The following is a 12866-nucleotide window of genomic DNA, read 5'->3' as shown; positions in this document are numbered from 1 at the left end:
AACCAACAGTAGCTTTTCCTCTGAGCTCCAGCTCTGAAAACAATTATTATCCAGTGACATGCAGTGATTAATATACTCACAGAGAGTTACACAAAATTGAAAACTAATGGTTATAGTAAATGAACTAGAACCAAAACTCCTTCTGTTTTCTTATTTGTGTTCTTATCTAATCAGTTCAAATAAGGTAATTTTCTGAGGATATTAAGAACATCAAATTATCCATGAAAATAAAGGAATACGGTCTCAGAGTGTATTCAATTAGATTCAAATGCAAAACTAGGAAGGATTTGGAAGACAACATCATGACACCTTTTGCTGGAGATGAACGACTGCTGAACAGAACTGGCATTTCCAGCAAGCTGCTGACATTGCTAAGATAGGTAGCTTAAACAGGGACAGCTTGCACTATTGCAGCTTTCACTATTTTGTGACGAACCCAACTCTATTTCAAAGACATTAATCATTCAGATCTGCCTCTTTTAAAGCTGATACTCCCAGAAGCAGTCAGTCACGGGGCTCCAATTAGCAGCCAGTTTTGCTGACTGAACTTCTCAAAGTGCTTAATGAACTTTGGGATGAAAGCATAAATATCCTGTATGTTTTTTTTAAACATTCAGCAGGATATTACAGCCATTATCCCCGTTTTACTTTCACAGAACACTTTTATCATGCAATTACAAAGCACTTGACTAAATTGATACCTCCGAGTGTTATTCACCATCATTATCTGCAGCTTTTATTTGAGCAGGAGTAAGGCATGAGGTACTATGGGTTTTGCTGCAGCACACACAAATGACAAGTCTTTGGTGCCTTGCACATGCTCTGGATGACTGCAAGAGCCACCTGTATACAACACAAGTAACCCTGCACAATGCTAGCATTATTTGCCATGAAATACCCCAGGATTTGTCGTCCTGCACGGAGAAGCCACCTCTCTTCAGAGCTGATGTTACCAACTTGCAGGTCTGCTTAAATCCAACTGCTTTCTCAAACGGTGCCCAAGTGGCTGATCCCAATGCCAGCTGCATAGCTGCTTCCAAAGGAGGAAGAGTCCCGAGGGATGGGCTCTCATAGAGCTACATGCAGGAAGAGCTGCTGCAACACAAGCTGTGCAGCCAGTAACTGGATGAATAAACAGTTGCTACAGCTCAACCACACAGATCCTGCCATCCATAATCTGAGCCTCATCTGGGAGAAAGTTTAACAAGATTAAATATGTTCCTCTTCTCAAAGTCTGCAGAACAGCTTCTCAGGATTCTACACGTGTAAGAGAAGCTTGTGGTTTTTAGGGAGAGAAGGCAAGCATGTTTTGTCACACTGTAAGGGGCGAGAAAGGAAAAAGAACACATCTGTACTACTCAAAAATGATATATTGTAAATGACTTACTGGAAATCTTAATTGATTATAGATGAGTATCGAACAGTTGAGAAAGCAGCATCTTCAAATGCATTTTCCTTAAATTTAAAATGTAGATACTCTTAACATTTACATATAAGAGGGAATTTAAGAAAATGTGAGAAAACCAAGCTACTATGCTAATCTCTAGAACTACATAAAGAGCATTTCACGAGATTTACTTACTAGATGTTAAACAGCTACTATTTTTCTATATCACATGAACACAGCCTGTTCTGCGAGACCCATTACTGCGCCGCACAGAAAGATGAGAATTCAAACGTTCACACTGAGCTCAGTAGAATTAAATCACTCCCGTTTGGTTTCATTAGTCAAAGATGATGGATCATTATTCCAATGCAAACGACACTGTTAGCCTCTGCTGCTCATTTTTTGAGCTGAAACTCCAGCATAAATCTTTGGAGAAAGCAGGTCAATACTCGCTGCACAAGGATGCAGTTGTACAGCACCCAGCTGATGATGGGAAGACATACACACTTCATGCATTTCAATCCTGCACTGCTCACAGCACTGGGTCTTCAGTATTCTGTTCAGTTGGGAGCTATTTTACAGCCATTACCAGATGAGATGGATATAGCATCTCTCAGTGCTTGAGGAAGTAGTAAATGCACATTAATCACACAAACACAGGACTGGGAAAGCTAACAGAGGGAGTACACTACTATGCATTAAGCTTCATCTTCACCACTTCTCCTCTCCATACAGCGGGGTGTTTTTTGTACACCTTCAAAGCTGAACTCCAAGGAACAGATGAACAAAAGTATTTCAGACAAATAGCACGCAAAAAACACTTCTTTACTCTTCTTTCAACATTTCCTAAGGTTACAGTCACCAGTATGAACAACACCAACCTACCCTTTGAAACAATAATGCCCCTGCCCTTCACAAAACCCTAGGGCAGTGAAGGATGTGAACTCAGTGCATTTTAAATATTCATCAGCAAGCACGAGTGTGAAAACATAACTTCTCCATGTGTCTGGACTTGCTTTTTCCAAATAATTTTTCATGTACCTCTTTCGAAAAAACACAGAGAAGCTCACCTTCTCAGATACCTTGAAACAAACTGTTAGCAATCAGCTAACTCTTTTAAACCACTGCCTTTAACTGATTACATCCTTACAGATGCATACGTTCGCATTTTGAACCTTAGTACCCAGGATTTCCCTTTGTTAGATACCAGTTACTCGTTGTAAAGTCAGCTGAAGCCATTTCCTGATTTTACCAGTCAAATGGACTTGCTTCAAATGTCTGCACATAGCTCAGAATGTAGGAAATTATGGAGAATTCAACAGATGTGTCTAAAACTGTTTAAGCCCACAAAGCCTTATGATACATATAATAATGCAGTTTACAAAGAGCACTGAAGAACAATACATGCTACTTAATTATGCATTTAATCCTTGCAGCAATAACTAGCTTAAAAAAAATAAAATCGACTGAGACAAAGGTGTCAACATTATGAAGGTCAAATTAAAAGAAACAAAACAAACATTCCCAGCACCAACTTCTCTTTAAAAAAATGAGCACACAATACCTGTTTCAGCCTCATATAGAAAGTCTCTGTGAAGGTTTTCCTGCTGAAGTACCAGAAGCGTTCGTTGGCAGGATAGACGCGCACAACAGTCTCCAGCAAAAATCTCACTGGTTCCACTACTTCAGTAACAACCATATCCACTGCCACAGTCATGTACACACGCTTATCTGAAACACAAAGATAAGTCACATACAGAAAAAGCTGGCAAAGAACAAATTCCTTAGAACAATAAACAAGCGAGCTGCTGCTCAAATTGAAAACTAACTCAAAGGAACACTCTAGATCCTTGTTTATCTCCATGTCCATACTCTGTCAGTTATAAGGATTAGGAAGGACATGGAGCTGTTGGAGAGGGTCCAGAGAAGGGCCACAGAGATGATCAGCACCTCCACCATGGGGACAGGCTGAGAGAGCTGGGGTTGTTCAGCCTGGAGAGGACTTTGAGGAGATCTCATAGCAGCCTTCCAGTACCTGATGGGGCCTACAGGAGAGCTGGGGGGGGGCTTTTTAACATATTGCATTTAGCAACAGGACAAGGAGAAATGGCTATGAATCGGAAGAGGGTAGATTTAGACTGGATATGAGGAGGAAAGTCTTTACTGTGAAGGCAGTGAGACACTGGAACAGGTTGCCCAGAGGCTGTCAATGCCACCTCTCTGGAGGCATTCAAGGCCAGGCTGGATGGGGCAACTTGGTCTGGTGAGAGGTGTCTGTGACCATAGCAGGGGTTGGATCTAGATGGACTTAAAGGTTCCTTCCAACCCAAACCATTCTATGATTCTATGACTAAAGAAGTTTAACCTGCCCCTTTCCCATTCTATGGGTCAGATGATCTTTGTAGCAGCAGTGAGCAATGCTATTTTTTTCTCCCTATTATACCTAAGCATAATTCAAAGTAGAGCAAAATACACAACAACCAGAAGATGAAGCAGAAATAGTTCAAATGTATTTTGTAGATTTAGAATGCAAGAAAAAAATTATGTCTTTTGAAAACATTTATGAAGTGTAGCAACCATCGTTTTGAAACAGAATTGATATCCTCCAGCCAGGAAGCACAGCTTTTTGAAATAAACACCGAACATCAAGTTTTGAACACCTTGGCTCTCATGTTCTCGGACCAAAGAGGCAAGCAGGCATTTAAAAACTAAATACACATTTAAAAACCGAACACAACAACACACACGAAGTCATATCATAAAGTGGAAACTGTGTCAAGCTTCACAGCAAGTAGTTTCACACAATAGTCTACATGCTACTAGAAATAATGTGATTTGAAAAAACAGCAGGGCAACAGCAACACTGACTGCATATCCTTGGATATGCTTTTATGTCACTGATGGGTGCTCTGTCTTGGAACATGAAACAGACTCCAGATTTGCATTAAAACTTTATATCGCATCAGAAAACATCAATTCCAGCAACAAGGAAGCGTGCTGTAAATGCAAGTGCTTCTGTGCATCACTTCTTCAAAGATGAAGGTCATGTAATGCTACTTGTAGTCAGCTCATCTTCAAGTTAAAAGAAAAACAACAGCAATGTTTAGGTTTTATACTACTCTGCTGGTTACAGAATGGGGAAAACTACTGTATGCTTAGGGAGCAAAAATCCAGATAATCGGGGAGCAGGAATGTAAGGTCAAACACTAGCTTAGTATCTCTAAACCTGCAACACATAGGATCTACATACAATTATTCACATTTCTGTGTTGCATACGTATGTACAGAAAAGTTCTGTTTCCAGTCACAGATGCTCAGAACATGATGATGGTGTGTGTACTCAGACATACAGATCCTGATTCCCAGGAAAAAATATATGCATCAAACTTGGGTCATATAAAAAATACATAAGTCAGATTAAATTACCTTTAGGTGTTTCCTCATTAAGTACTAGAAACATAGGTGCATTAGGATTCCATAGTCCAGTAATTACATAAGCCTTCCCATCAGAGCTTTTTCCCATGGATTCCTAAAAATAAAAGAGAAAAAGGATTTCATTAGAGATCAAAAGAGACAGAGTGTGGGGAGGGAAAACAGTCCTAGGAATTTAAGAATATCATTATGTTCATGTTAGAGAACACAACCCAAAGTGAGAACACGGTATAATGGACTGGAAAATGGCATAGGGAAATGGCAAAGAAAGAAGAAGCACTGTATACAAGAAACTGAAGGCAAAGATAGCTTAACCTACTTTTTTAATGCTTATTAAAATAGAGGCTTTTGGTGGGATGCCTGCCACTACTGTCTAAGCAGAAATATTATAGGATGATGGAATATAAGAGAGTTCAAAAAATTAAACTAGTATCACAGTATCATAGAATCATAGAATTGTTCAGGTTGGAAAAGACCTCAAAGATCATCAAGTCCAACCACAACCTAACCATAACCACCCTGACTCTCACAGCCCTCTGCTAAGTCACGTCCCTGAGCACCACATCCAAACTGTTTTTTAAACACATCCAGGGATGGTGACTCAACCACCTCCCTGGGAGCCCATTCCAGTGCTTAACAACCCTTTCTGTAAATAAGTGTTTCCTGATATCCAGCCTAAACCTCCCCTGGAGCAACTTGAGGCCATTTCCCCTCATCCTGTCACCAGTGAGAAGAGACCAACCCCGCTCTCACTGTATATAGAGAAACAGTGCAGAATATAATCTTACTTAAGACCTTACTTACTTAAGATCTTAATTACGTCAACCAAAAAATTAGGTTAGTGTTTTTACTCCAAAATTATCTCTCTACCATACTTGCCCCTGAGTTGCTCAGGCACGGACCTTCTCTAAGTACGACAGCAGTTTGCAACTCCAGTCCATAAAAATTTGACATTTAAAGAACCAAGTTTCAGGACAATATGCAAATAAAGTCAAAAGAGCCACATATCTTCAAGTTAGTAACAATAGGAAAGCCTCTATATTTGCATTAGGATAATCTTACACCATCTGTTACTTCCAGAAATGCTTTTTGTAGACCTGCTAGGAACAGTGCATGATCTCCACACATGTACTTGTCCCACACCACTAACAGTTCATATTTCCTGCAGTTTCCTTGGGCAGCTCCTATGGCTCCACCAAGCCTGCATGGTAGCCACTTCGTAGACAAATGGGACTGACATTCCTACTCTGCAATCTGATTTGTAGGATTTGTGGGAGTGACCAAGTTCTCCAAATTTAAAGAGGAGGAAAGGCAGTTGTGAGAAAAACACAAGTTTCTATGTACACAAAGAGATGATCTAATAAGCTATCACATCCAGCAGTTAAATGCATGGAACTAGGGCTGGGATAAAGATATGGATTCAAATATGCAACCTGTAGAGTAAAAACATGTTATATGGATTAATAGAATTCATTATGCTCTGTTACTCATAATTTATTCTATTTTCTATCAATCAAAAATTGAAATGTAACATCAGAACTAATATCAACAAATAAAAACTGTGTTAGCATGCACATAAACGTAACAGCATACAAATATCTTACCTCTGGCAAGAGAATTGAATACCAACAGCTAGAATCATCAGCATGGATAAAGAAGTGGACAAGACAATACTGGCTGTGCAATTACAAAATGCCTGGCTGGTTTAACTTGAGCACTTTTTGACTTGAAAATAGTTGTATTCTTGTCCACAGCATAAAAATGAATTGATACAATCACAAAGTATCCTATTAACTTGCAGCTCTCTTAGATGCAACTCATTTTAAGAAAGGTTCTTAAAGATAAGCAATTCTTTCAAGCTTTGAGCAAGAATTTTAATTCAGATTAAGCAATTAATGGCAGCATTTTCAGCAAAAAACGGCACATGTCCAAACATAAAGTCAATTATTGGCTCTAAATTTTTAGATAACGTTTAACAAATACAGTTATTTGGAGCAACTACTATCAGCTGACATAGCCAATCAATTTAACAAACAGATGCCACAGATTTTGACATTGAGATGTTCTGCCCATTGCATGAAGCACTTGTTTCTAGTCTTAAGATTGAAGATTGAGGATTTAAGAAACCAAAGTAAACAAACAGTGGCAGTTTTATTTTTGGGAGGTGCTTCTATATGGTTGGGGCTTTTTGTTTGCTCTTTAAATTACCTATCTTATTAAAAGGATTATTAAAAGCATGTTACCATGTCTAGTAAATGCATGTCACTGTTCTTCACATTTCTTCCAGGACTCAGCAGCATCCCAAAGCATCTGTGAAGTTTTATCAAAAATATATATAGACATATATGTTAGCATTTCAAAGACAAAAACATTTTGTTGAACATAATGGCACAGCACCCACTGCTTCTAATTTAGAGAAAACCTCAGTAATTTTCTGCTAGTGTTATGGCAACACTCAGCAAACATCACAATATATATCACAGAAGTGACAATAAAATTATTTTCCAGAATGAAGACAACAGAAATTAGTGTCTAACCTATGAATTAATTGCTCTTAAAGACAATTTAAAACACTGAGTTTAAAAGACACAAGATCCCTCTACACAAATGAGACAGATTGTCAACATGAAAATAAATTTTAAATCTGCTTTCATACAATTAAATTAAAGTAACAATTTACATATTTTATCATCCGTAACCTCACTGGTGTAAATCAACATCACCCAGCTTCACAGATCCTTAAAAATACCAATTTGCTCTGGTCTTGCACTTCTGCCTATTTTTTACATCTGATCCTCTCTATTATATAGATGCAAGGATTCTTCGCAGTCACAACCTATGGCCCTCAAATGTTACATGACGAATCACTGTGACAACCTGTCATTAGAATGAGATTTTAAAAACAACAAAAAAACCCCACTAGTGTCCCCCCACGCCTCTGGATGTAGGGTATCAATCCACTATAAACCAGCTTCAATTTTGCCCAACAGATTCTATACCAGTCTCATTACCTTCATTTCACAGTACTCACTGTACTCAAAAAAAAAAAAATGGATCTAACAGGCAAGTAGGCTCACACCTTGCCTGCCACAAGCAAAGATCACCTCATCAAGTTTCAATAATGTCCTGCTAACCCCTTCTGTACGCATGCCTGTTCTCTGCTCTCTCCTTTACTTCAGACACTGGTCACTTTTTGGTAGGTTTTAATACCATTTTAATAACTGTTAGCTATTTCAAGATGCATCTTGCTTGCTTACACCTTCTGATCAAATCATGGGATGCTTTATTATTGTCATTTTATTAAGGAATGCAAGATACAAAGACTTAACAAGAGTTCTCTACAATTGCCCCACCATCTAAAGTGTGCATATACAAGAGTAGAAAGCAGCTTCTGCTACAGGGTTTGTAACCTAAACAGAAGGGACAAAGGAAATTTCATGGCCATCACCACCACTACGTGAGTATTCTGCCACAGGGATCATACATAAGTCAAGGTCTTAAATTCCAGTCCACTCATCTAACTAGCAATCTTTGATAGTTTTAAAAGTAAAAAATAATTAAAGCACGAAACTTTCCTAAACAATCAGTTAGACTTTTGAACTTTCTGCAAATCACCTTTACAGCTCTCCTTTGAGCGTACTCCACTATGAACAAGACACACTGAACCACTATGATGAACAGCAAGCTGGCTAATATGTCAGATCTCAAAGAAGGGGAAAGGAAGTTTAAAGCAATTCCATAATGAAACGTTATGGAAAAAAGGGATCACAGTTCAGAGGACTTTGCTTTGAGAACTTTTCTTTCATTTTGGTCAAGTTCTAAGCATCTCCAAGAACACAGATTAAATAACTTCTCTGGGCAATCTGTTCCAGTGCTCAGCTCCCTTTGTACTGACAACAACTTGATCCAACAGAGGAATTTCCAGAGAAGTAACTTGTGCCCACTGACTCCAATCCTTCCAGTCTGCACCTCCAGGGAGGGTCAGGCTCCATCTCTTCCCTACCCTTCTCCCAGACACCTGAAGGCACCACAAACAGCTCACATTCTCACCTTCTCTAAGACCCAATAAAAGATGCTCCATCATCTGGGCAGCTCAGTTACCCAAAGGAAAATTCAGATTTCTCAGCAAGCAGAAATCCTAAGATATTATGTGAACAGCCAGAGGACAGTAATGCAGACAATAGTTTCACAGCTTTCAAGCAAAACCAATTTCATGGACAGTAGCAAATACAACAGACAACAATGATGAAGACTCATCTATACAGCATAACACAGTGCCACATAAAAAACAGCGCAGGTGCCAGGACTTGTACTGAGCCACACGAGCAGGCTTCTGTGAGACTAATGAGACCAGGCAGAATGTCCCATGGACCAACTGCACCACTTTTTGTTCCTGAGGTAGAAATAGCTCAGAAGGAGCTATAGTTTATGACAACAGAGTGGTCACTAGCTTTGGTAAGCCTGCTAAAGAAACCTGCAGGCTTGAGATTCAGAGGCAGGTGAAACATCTGTGCTTTTCTAAGGCACCAGCTCACCAGATCCCAGCTCTCACTGCCCTTCCATCAGATGGGAATAGGCTGTGATGTACTTCTCAAAGATTCTGGCCTGTATGCTTCCAAAAGAAAGGGAGTGAGTAAAACGTGATTCCTGCAGAAGTAGATACTGGTGATGACTGGTAATATCCTGCTACTGGAAGAGTCAAGGCTACTCTTCTAAGTTCAAAAGAGTAAAATGACTTCAAATGAGTTCAAGCAATAGTGAGCAACCAGCCAGTATTCTGCACATCAACCCCACAAGTACAGGCTCCAGCCTAAGGGACACTTGGTACGAGTCCTCCACATGAACGGTAGTGTTCTACCATTAAGCACCTCTCAACAAGAACAAAGGCAATCCTATTGCCTCTCAGAACAAAAGGCTGTTTCTTCACTCTCCAAAACAACTCTCCTACATCCCTCAATCATTAACCAGAATTTTCTTCTTGAACCCTGTAAGTAACAGAGACGTGATACCCCACGTAGCAGCCATGAGCCTACATAGTGCCACCCACAGCTCTCAGCTGCAATGCAGGACAGAACAATGCCTCTTCACCTGCTTTGAACAACAGAAAAGCAGGCAAGCCCCAGCTCAAATAGGCATCACAGCCAGAAAGCAACACAGGATCCCCTGTGGGAAGCACCTACTCTGATCCCAGCCCTATCTGAACACCACTTACTGGCATCAGCAGAGGTTTCTCAGGTGGTTTTTTCTGAAACCATCAACACAGATTTTTGGAACACTTTTGACTACAGGCCACTCTTCTTCATCAACAATCACATTTTTCCATTATGATTTCCCTTAGAAATACTTCTGAGAATGCATTAAATAGCTAGAAGTTCTCATGTGATGTCAACTGATCATGCTAATTTTTTTTATTTCAATACTGTATTCTGTATTTATATAAAATGACTTGCAAGGTTGTGCATGTCACACCAATTAAACAACTTACCAGCAAAGCTTGTGATGATAAAAATAACATCCATATTGAATCATCCTAAATACCACCTAAGTTAAAGCTCTTTTCTAATGAAGATAGTTCATAGAGGGAAAAAAAAAACAACCAACCAACATAAAACCAAGCTCCTTAAGATCCCCCACAAGGAAAATGCTGAATAGAGAATTAATATTATTCAGAAAAGCTTAAAGTTCATCATCCATGAAGTTTCAAATCAACTTTATTTCAATTACAAATTTAATCTACTGAGAAGCAAAAGAACAGTTTTACATACTGATAAAATAATTTGTTGTGTCCTTCTTGTTAGAGAAAATTACAGTTTCATTTTTGAAAAAAATAGCCTGAAAGCAAATAGAGATGAATCTTAGGCTATATGAGTTTCTTAGATTCTCCTGTTATCTTGAATTCTCTTCAACAGGAGTGAATTCTCCTATTGTTACTTTTTTGGTAAGATTGCCATCTGGTGGCATTTGCTCTTTTTAAAATATGAGGTATTGAGAAAGAATTTCCTAATTTAAGCTAATGCAATGCCTACCACTGTTGTAGCACAAGTCCCCTGTTACTGAACGTAGCAACAAAGAGCTACTCTTCATGCTCTTCTTCTGCTTTTTTGTGCAGCTGTCTTCCTCAAAAGATATTTATTTTGTCTAAAAGAATTCTCCCCTCATTTAGTTTCCAGTATATACACCTTTGGTCACCAACCATACCTGAGATCCTCACTACTACTTCAAGATAAATATTGGAAGAGGAAACAGATCTGAGTTTAACATAGTTCAGACAACCCAACTTGGTTACTTTCACAACACAGCCAGTGGTGATAAGGAAGGGTTATAACAAACATGTGTTTCTGTGCTACTTAAGAACAAGAAAAAACAAAGTGAAAAGTATATGAATGCCCTAAGTATCCAAGTTCAAAAAAATTCACATTCAAAAAATGCAATTAGAATGAAAAGTCTGCTTATTACATGCTATGCTTCCACCCTAAAAATCACATCAGCTACTTAAACAGATAATTAAAATTTAACCATGCACCTATAAGTGAATTTTATTATGCAATAATGCTGTGTCACTGTTTTTCTTCTTTCAGTTGCATAACCTGCAAAGCCAGGTTGAGAACTTGTGTTCTCATAAAAAGGTAATCTGCATTACTTTTATATGGCTCTTACCTTTCAATGGCCAGTTCTTTGTTCGAGAGCTGCTGAACTGTAATCACCACTTTCTTCTCAATTCCCTGCTTGAGTTTGAAATATAATTTGTCTCTGTCCTTTGGCACAGGGCTAAAAGAAATTTTTAAAAAGTTAATATGAAAAGAGGACATTAACTGTTAAGTGCAGCAGAGAAGAGTAACCCACTTAAGCTGTTTATGACTTGTTTGAGACCTTGCCATTTAAACTTGGTTAATAAACCAACACTGAAGAAAAAGCTGTATCTCACACCTAGTATCTTAACTATCCAGAGAAATTATCAGGATCACATAGCCAAAAATGCATAGGGTATTTTGGTTTTTGAAACAAGAGAACACGTGCACCATATGAACCAAAAAAACAACAGGACATTTTCACAGAATCAACTCTTCTCATCAACTCTGTCCATTTCAGAAGTCGTGTAATTAACTATTAGGTTAAAAAATATTTTGCTTCCCTGTAACGCTCAGAGAATTTTACAGCATTCTAAACCTTTGATGCATTCAGAATTCATTAAATCACAGAATCACAGAATGGCCAGGGTTGGAAGGGACCTGAAGGATGATGAATCTTCAACCCCCTGCCACACACAGGGCCACCAACCTCCACATTTAATTCCAGCCCAGGCTGCCCAGGACCCCATCCAACCTGGCCTTGAACACTTCCAGGGATGGACAGGGCATCCACAGCCTCTCTGGGCAGCTGTTCCAGCACCTCACCACTCTCATAGCAAAGAACTTCCCCCTGACATCCAACCTCAATCTTACCTCCTTCAATTAAACTAACTTAAAAGAGCACTACATTGTATTTATTCGAGAAAACTGGTTTGACAGAAGTTTGTACAGACATCCTACGATCTTTTCCATTTGCACAGGCCTATCTTGAGCATTTCTATCAACAGATACATCTTTCAAAGAAGCTAATTTCAAAAGGGTGTTCATTTTTAAATCCTTAAACAGAAAACATACAGAGAAGAAAACTATAAAAACAAAGCAATAGCTTCCTCCTTATAGCAGGTCCACTTATGAAAAGAAGCTAAACCAATTTCACTGCAGCACAACAGTTGTGCATTCTGCAAGTATGTCTGACTCAAAGAGATTTTCAACTTTCCCATTCCATTCAGATTACCTGAAATTTCCTTTTCCATCATCTTCTTTGACTTCTAAGGAAACACTGAAAGTGTACACATCACTGTCTGGAGTAGGAAGAATGAAGTCCTTAACGTGATCAGATGCTTGTTTGGAAGAACGTTTGAACGCTGTGGAGAAGCTATATAAAATTCGGCTGACCTGCAGAAAAGCAAAAGAACAAGTGGTATTATAAATACTAAAACTTGAAAAAAACCCATCTTTGCTCTTTTTTTTTCCTTTTT

The 12866-nt window shown here is 38.8% G+C and overlaps 1 protein-coding gene across 1 annotated transcript in view; it reads right to left on the bottom strand.

Moving 5' to 3' along the window:
* Positions 1-12866, bottom strand: part of LOC104909304 (rab GTPase-activating protein 1-like) — a 30704-nt gene that overhangs the window by 15159 nt on the left and 2679 nt on the right. The window contains exons 2-6 of the mRNA XM_019618387.1: positions 12623-12860; positions 11477-11587; positions 7063-7129; positions 4814-4916; positions 2952-3118 (exon numbers count right to left, since the gene is read on the bottom strand). Of these exons, the coding sequence (XP_019473932.1) occupies positions 2952-3118; positions 4814-4916; positions 7063-7129; positions 11477-11587; positions 12623-12860 (686 nt within the window). The remainder of the gene's footprint in view (positions 1-2951; positions 3119-4813; positions 4917-7062; positions 7130-11476; positions 11588-12622; positions 12861-12866) is intronic.

The sequence above is a fragment of the Meleagris gallopavo genome, chromosome 10, assembly GCF_000146605.3.
Source record: "Meleagris gallopavo isolate NT-WF06-2002-E0010 breed Aviagen turkey brand Nicholas breeding stock chromosome 10, Turkey_5.1, whole genome shotgun sequence".
In the NCBI taxonomy this organism is placed as follows: Eukaryota; Metazoa; Chordata; class Aves; order Galliformes; family Phasianidae; genus Meleagris; species Meleagris gallopavo.
Note: the sequence above shows the minus strand (reverse complement) of the source record. Positions and strands in the feature narration are given on the sequence as shown.